At 36.7% G+C, this 7,075-nt stretch overlaps 1 protein-coding gene across 1 annotated transcript; it reads left to right on the forward strand.

Annotated features, from left to right (window-relative positions):
- The first annotated feature begins 2,083 nt into the window (after nt 1-2,083).
- On the forward strand, nt 2,084-4,793 carry LOC140891077 (laccase-7-like). Its single transcript, XM_073299340.1, has 6 exons — nt 2,084-2,206; nt 2,528-2,679; nt 2,864-3,108; nt 3,209-3,337; nt 3,531-4,493; nt 4,606-4,793. Exons 1-6 carry the CDS (start codon nt 2,114-2,116, stop codon nt 4,734-4,736), a joined length of 1,713 nt encoding a protein of 570 aa, XP_073155441.1. The 5' UTR covers nt 2,084-2,113; the 3' UTR covers nt 4,737-4,793.
- The last annotated feature ends 2,282 nt before the right edge of the window (nt 4,794-7,075 follow it).

The following is a 7,075-nucleotide window of genomic DNA, read 5'->3' on the forward strand; positions in this document are numbered from 1 at the left end:
TAAGAAGTTAGTCACTAACCCGAAGAGTTCTAATCTTCTTGTAGTCAAGCTCCCTTATGCCTTTTGCACCTAAGCCTTGCTATCCTCATGAATTCAAATTTATTCAGGATAGGTATCCTTTCAGATATTTCTCTAAATCAAATCAGTCCTTCCAAATTAAATCTATCAATCCAGATATAACATTACACTTGATATCTAATCGTGCTTGCCTTATAATTAAGAGACATGCAAAGATTCCTTGGATCCAAAACCAGTTGACTAAACTTTGTTTTAAAGAAGTAACAAAATTTGAGTAAACAGGATCACTCCTATAAAAATATATTAAAGTTTGTTTGAATGCATGTGATTTTTAAAATAAGATAATTATATTAATGCCAAAAAAGAAAACTAAAAGTGGTTCCAAATTTAATAAAGTCGTTTTTTTTAAAACATTAATGATTCATGAGACTTTAAATAAATGGTTGATTAATTAATGAAGAACACGTGACCAGCTGGATATATTTTACTAGTTGACGAATGAGTTTTGAATTATAAAATATTAACGTGATCCTTGGATCCCATCAGAATTAGAAAATTGATGGTTAATTAGTTACGATTAAAAATATAATGAGAAATTTAAGGTTCTCTCGCTTAATAAAATAATAATAATAATATATATAATTAATATATATTGAGTATAATTAGTTCTATTTTTTACTGTTTATTTTTTGGTTTTACTCATATTTTGGTACATGGCCTCTTAATTTCGTATATCCTATAAATGATTGTTCACTATCATCATCATCATCATTATTTCTAACTTATATATACTATATATACTATTTGAGCTATAATAGATATAAAATAATGTGTTTGTGGAATTTTTAGAACACCGAAACACCCTCTTTATTTTTAGCCTCCTAGTTTTTTCGGAATTAAAATTTATTTTTATTTATGTAAAAATTGTAAATCATGAGAAAGATGTAAAACATGAAAGATGTAAATCATGAGAAAGAAAACTCTTTGGAAATCGTGTGAATCTCATTCATTTTCGGACTGCCCAAATTTTTTGCATTCGGCTTAGACATTTTTGGTACGTTTAGACTTCTACTTTAATTATTGAAAATAAAAAAATATTTATTTTATTACATTTATATCATGAATCTATAAAATATATTTTAAATCGTATATATGAATTAATTAATGAGTAGAATTTTATTAATATAATTATAATATAGATAGAGAAAAAAGTTTATTTTATTATATATTTATACACGTCTTCAAATAATTCCAATTTTATAAATGACAAATTTCTTTTATAATTAGCCCCATCAATCACTTCTTTTTAATAAATTCATAATTTCGGGCATGTGTTCAATGCAGTCACAAAAATTCAAGAAAACAATTAATTTGAAAAAGTCCAAACTTTAGAATAAGGAAACTCGTATTTTATAGGAAATTTTTTTTCAGGCCTCTATTTTTACTGTTTGAGATTTCGGTTCGTTATGCTATCAAAATTGAATTATCATATATTTTTTCCTCCAAATTTTGGTCCATTGTTTTGCAATTTTAGTAATTTTTCCATGAAATAACAACTTATGCGACAACTGGTACCGGATACATCAACGTAAGTCGTAATATCAACGTCACGCTATATATGATCACTCCCTAGAGAAAGAACTAAAATTGATATTTGATATCATAAATGATCTGTAAAATTGCAAAATGCAAATATGAAGGATTAAATTAGCAATTTTCCTTATTTTATATCAGAAACAAGGAAGGCACGACCTTGAATTTTAAATTTTCTTTGACAGCTAACTCAAAAGTCAAAAACTATATGTTAAACGAAGCTTCCCCTTGCACTCACAGTCAAATATTATCAGGCAAGGATAGAAGATTACTGGAAACTTTAAGGCAATCGTATCTGGGAGTTTCTCAACTCAAATTTATATTAATACAATATTACAGAGCATCGAAAGCAAGTTGCAAACATTGTTATTTTATAAATAGCATTATAATATATTACATAAATTCAGAATTTGGTGAAGTTTTTCATATAAATAACAGGGTTTTCTTCTTCATCTCCGCATTCGAATATATCGTTAATTGATATATAACTTGTTCACTTCAAATGGCCAGTACTGCGCGGTTCCTGGCTTGCGTTCTGGCCGTGTTTTCCTGTTCGTCACTTGCGTTGGCCGGCGTAGTCGAGCATTCATTCAGTGTACACTTCTGCGCATCAAAACCTTCCATGCATTATATATTAAGAATTTAATGATTTTTTTTTGTATTTAATGCAAATATACATGGGATTTTTACTCTTTTTCTTGGTTTTGTTTTGTTTTTATTAATATATATATATATATGCCAATTATATATAAGGGTTTGGCTTTATCATTAGACGATTACATCCATTTAATTTCAATTTTGAAGTCATATATAAATCCATCCTTTGAGAAATAGAATAAATACATAGGTAGGTAGGTTTAAAATTAAATAAAGTACAACTGACAAATTTTCCACAATATTTTATACATTATTGCAGGTAGAAAATGTCACAGTGAACCGACTGTGTGGAAACCAAATAATAACAGCAGTAAATGGGAGTCTTCCGGGGCCAACTCTCTACGTCCGCGAGGGTGACACCCTTATAGTTCATGTTCTTAACAAGTCGCCATACGACCTATCGATTCACTGGTGAGCCATTGAAATTATTCAAGGGTACTGCACTTGAAGAGATGAATTTGAATTTTGTATTATAGTGTTATTGTTTACCAAATCTTAAATTTACATCCATCGTCTTTTACTTATTTAAAACTTATTATAAGTACTATGAAAGCAAATTAATTAAATCAATTCAAAATTGATGATGCTATTGCAGGCATGGGATTTTCCAGTTGCTGAGTGCCTGGGCCGACGGGCCAGAGTACGCAACACAGTGCCCGATCCGACCGGGACAAAACTACACGTACCGATTCACCATAACTGGGCAGGAGGGGACCCTTTGGTGGCATGCTCACGTAAAATGGCTCCGGGCGACGGTATACGGAGCCTTGATCATCCGCCCAAGAAATGGTCGTTCGTATCCTTTCCGCAAGCCAACCCAGGAATTCCCTATCATCCTTGGTAAGTACAAATGGATATTTAGTCATGAAAACTAGCTAATATTGTACTTTTTGTATATTAAATTTATAGCACTAATTAAATTAATCTGATGGAATTGCAGGAGAATGGTGGAATGCTAATGTTATTGATGTGGAGAACCAAGCATTGGCCATTGGTGCTATACCAAACAATTCAGATGCTTTTACCATCAATGGCCAACCTGGGGATCTATACAACTGTTCTTCCAGTGGTGAGTACGTATATATATATATATATTACAAAAAAAAAAAAAATGTTTTCCCAAAAAATAATGTCCAATATGGTTAGAATGTAAAATTATATAATATATGATCTCTTGTGTCTAGCTATCTAGCAATCATGATTAAAACGAATGTTGAAAGAAACTATATTTTTTAACATAATGTGAATATATATTTTTGTAGGAACATACAAGTTAAAAGTGGTGCAAGGCAAGACATATCTCCTCAGAATAATCAACGCTGCACTCAATAACCAGCTGTTTTACAAGATAGCCAACCATAACCTAACGGTAGTGGCAGTGGATGCCTCGTACACGAACCCCTACGTCACCGACGTTGTCGTGTTGGCTCCAGGCCACACAGTTGACGTTCTTCTGACCGCGAATCAGTCACGGGGCCAGTATTACATGGCCGCCGCACCATATATTTCCTTCGGCCCTGGTATTCCATTCGATAACACTACCACGACTGGTATCATAGTGTACTCCAAATCAAAACAATCCACCCCGATAATGCCGGTCCTTCCGGCATTCGGAGACACCCCAACTGCCCACAAGTTCTACACTAACTTGACAGGACTTGTTACATCTCGGTTACGTCCCCCGCTCCCTCTCGCGGTCGATAAATCCATGTTCATAGCTTTTGGGTTGGGGCTTTCTGCTTGTGATGCCCCCGGAAACACTTCCTGTGCGGGGATATTCGGCTTGAAATTCGCGGCGAGCATGAACAATGCCTCGTTTCAATTTCCCACCAAGATGTCAATGCTAGAAGCATTTTTCAGAAACAACAATAGTGGGATATACACCACTGATTTCCCCGAGAATCCACCGATTCCGTTCAATTACACGAGTCCGAGTGTTAGTTTCAATAGGAGGCTTCTGTTCACCACAAAATCTACCCAGGTGACGCAAGTGAAGTTCGATTCTGTGATCGAGATCGTGTTGCAGAACACAGCTTTGATTGTGATGGAAAATCACCCGTTGCACTTGCATGGATTCAATTTCTTTGTGATGGCTCAAGGTTTCGGTAATTATAATTCAACCGTGGATAGACCCAAGTTCAACCTCGTAGATCCTTTAGAACGGAACACCATCACGGTGCCCGTCGGAGGATGGGCTGTTATCCGATTCCGGGCAAATAATCCAGGTGACTAGCAAATTCAATGATATATATATATATAATTATACTTTTGCATGCATGAAAAGTTCAATCTTATTATTAATTTGATTTGATGTTAAAAAAAATTAATAAATTTCAGGAGTGTGGCTGTTTCATTGTCATTTGGACGTGCACTTGCCATGGGGTCTAGCCACAGCTTTCGTCGTGGAGAATGGGCCGACTACGGCAACCACACTGCCTCCACCTCCTTCAGATTTTCCCAAATGCTAATTTCTTCATTTTTAGTTTATTTCGGGGTTTTTTTTTTTGGTGTCATTCGGATAATTTTTCACTTCCATTTCGATTTTTCTAGCTTCATTTGAAAATGTATCGTGAGAATGTACGTCTTTCGACATGGTGATAAAATTTTTTCTTATTTTGTTTTGTTTAAAAATTAACCCAAACTTATGTTATTGATATGTTGTCCCTTCCAGAAACGTGAGGTGTGCGGGCTAACCTAGCTAATTTAATATCATGCATTTGCTATGAAGATGGCAATGGCCAATCGATCGACCGGTTTAAATCAAACCTGCCTGCATTAAACGACTTTGTCTATATTATATCGAGAGTGTTATTCATGGTGTAGTTTTATACAAGATGTTCATATGAATATTACGTAAAAACAAAACATATGGGTAATCAATTTTTTTTCCAATTAAATAAATTATTCATATGAACGTTTTAAAATGTACATGATAGGGCACACACTGATGTGTTTATTCGTCGATCATCAAGGGAAAGGAGGGGACCAAAATGGCACAAGGATTTTATCACTCATCAGATGGAAACCCACGTCTCTGAAGAAGAATATTCCAAACCAAACATCACTACAGCACATGCTATTGTCTCTACTAATTAAAATAATCATTTTAGTTTGTTACATTGTAGGGACACGTGTCTATGAGAATGATGAGATGAATTGTATTTAAACTATTATGAATGAAATGAAAAGGGATATGCAAATTTCCCAAAAGTTATTCTGTCTTCTTCCTTAATTTTCTGGAGTTTGGGTATCCTCGAATTACCCACATCTCGAGACTACCAATTTGGTGCTCTCGTTGAGTCCTCTCCCATGGCCGACGGGACTTGATCTTCCTCTCGCCTCGATGAATGTTTTACCCGCTTATCTTCTCATGAAGAACAGATTGCTACCATTGCTACAACAGTAAAAGAAATCCTCCACAAAATCTCTAACATGGAAACCAACACCAAATCTAAAACCACAAATGACGGTGACTCTCTTACCATCACTTCTCCTGGAGAGTTCCCTCAAGATGCTCCTTCATCTCTGTTCCGATCCATCAAACTCGAAATCCCTAAATTCAACGGTGATGATCCTTATGGATGGACTTTTGCTGTTGATGAGTTTTTTGATTACTACAACCTCACAGATGAGCAACGCCTCACCCTAGTCTCATTTAGCCTTGAAGGCCCTGCTCATCACTGGTGGCAGTGGATGAAAACAAATCGCCAGTTGCATTCTTGGAAAGGATTTCTATCGACTTTACTTTCCCGATTTGGACCCTATGATTATCGAGATTTGAAGGGAGAACTCTCCAAACTTACTCAAACCACTACCGTACTCGATTTTCACACTCGCTTCGAAGCTCTTTCCAATCAAATCTCAGGTATCACTCCTGAATTCATTCAAAGTTGCTTTGAATCGGGCCTTCGATCGGATATACGTCGTGAGGTCCGACTCCATCGGCCCACCACACTGCTACAGGCCTTTAGCATCGCAAAAATGATTGAAGATAAGCTTCAAGATACTACTCCCGCCTTCCAACCAAGACCTCGCCCCCCCTCTATCCTTCTATCCAAAAACCTCTGCCCCACTTTTACCTACCCCACCTTCACCAGTCCATAATCGGAGCCCCCAAACCAAACCATCTATTCCCTTTCGCCGTCTCACCACAGCCCAAATGGCAGAACGCCGTGACAAGGGCCTTTGCTATAATTGTGACGAGAAATTTCATAGAGGCCACATTTGTAAAGGAAAAGCATATATTCTGATTATGGATGATGGATCTCCAGAAATCACATCATATATTAACGATCTTTCTACAAATCTTGAACAAGTTTTAGACTCCTCTCATGAAGCCCCATCAGCCGCTATCAGCTACCATGCTTTAGCTGGCCAATATTCACCCCAAACCTTGCGTCTACAGGGTCTCATCTTGTCCACCACGGTTCAGGTTCTCATAGACAGTGGCTCCACCCATAATTTTCAGCGTGCTTATGTCCTCACTCACACGCACCCTGAGAAAATTCCCAGGGGGTCACCCATCCTATAATTTCCCCAAGTCAAGCACGCTTAACTTTGGAGTTCTTATATGATGAGCTCCCGAAAAGAAGATGCACCTTCTTGATATGAGCAGTACATATGAAATCTTTTAAGCCCTCCTCAACTATGTAGTCTCATACCTACACAGTCTCAGAATCCCCTCTCATTCCGGCACGGGATCGGTTCATTCATGTCTCCCTCCGCCTAGAATCCTACCGGGAGCCGCTCATTGTCCGTGCAACCTCTTGGCACCGGCGATCACTCCCTGCCTCTTCAGCCCCGGGCA

This window comes from Henckelia pumila, chromosome 3, assembly GCF_033568475.1.
Source record: "Henckelia pumila isolate YLH828 chromosome 3, ASM3356847v2, whole genome shotgun sequence".
Classification (NCBI taxonomy): Eukaryota; Viridiplantae; Streptophyta; class Magnoliopsida; order Lamiales; family Gesneriaceae; genus Henckelia; species Henckelia pumila.

Bases quoted from the DNA above. Each gene is read 5' to 3' on its own strand.
- LOC140891077 (XM_073299340.1), top strand. From the start codon at position 2,114: ATGGCCAGTACTGCGCGGTTCCTGGCTTGCGTTCTGGCCGTGTTTTCC. The intron at 2,680-2,863 runs GTGAGCCATTGA...ATGCTATTGCAG, and splicing joins TACGACCTATCGATTCACTG to GCATGGGATTTTCCAGTTGC. The intron at 3,109-3,208 runs GTAAGTACAAAT...ATGGAATTGCAG, and splicing joins GGAATTCCCTATCATCCTTG to GAGAATGGTGGAATGCTAAT.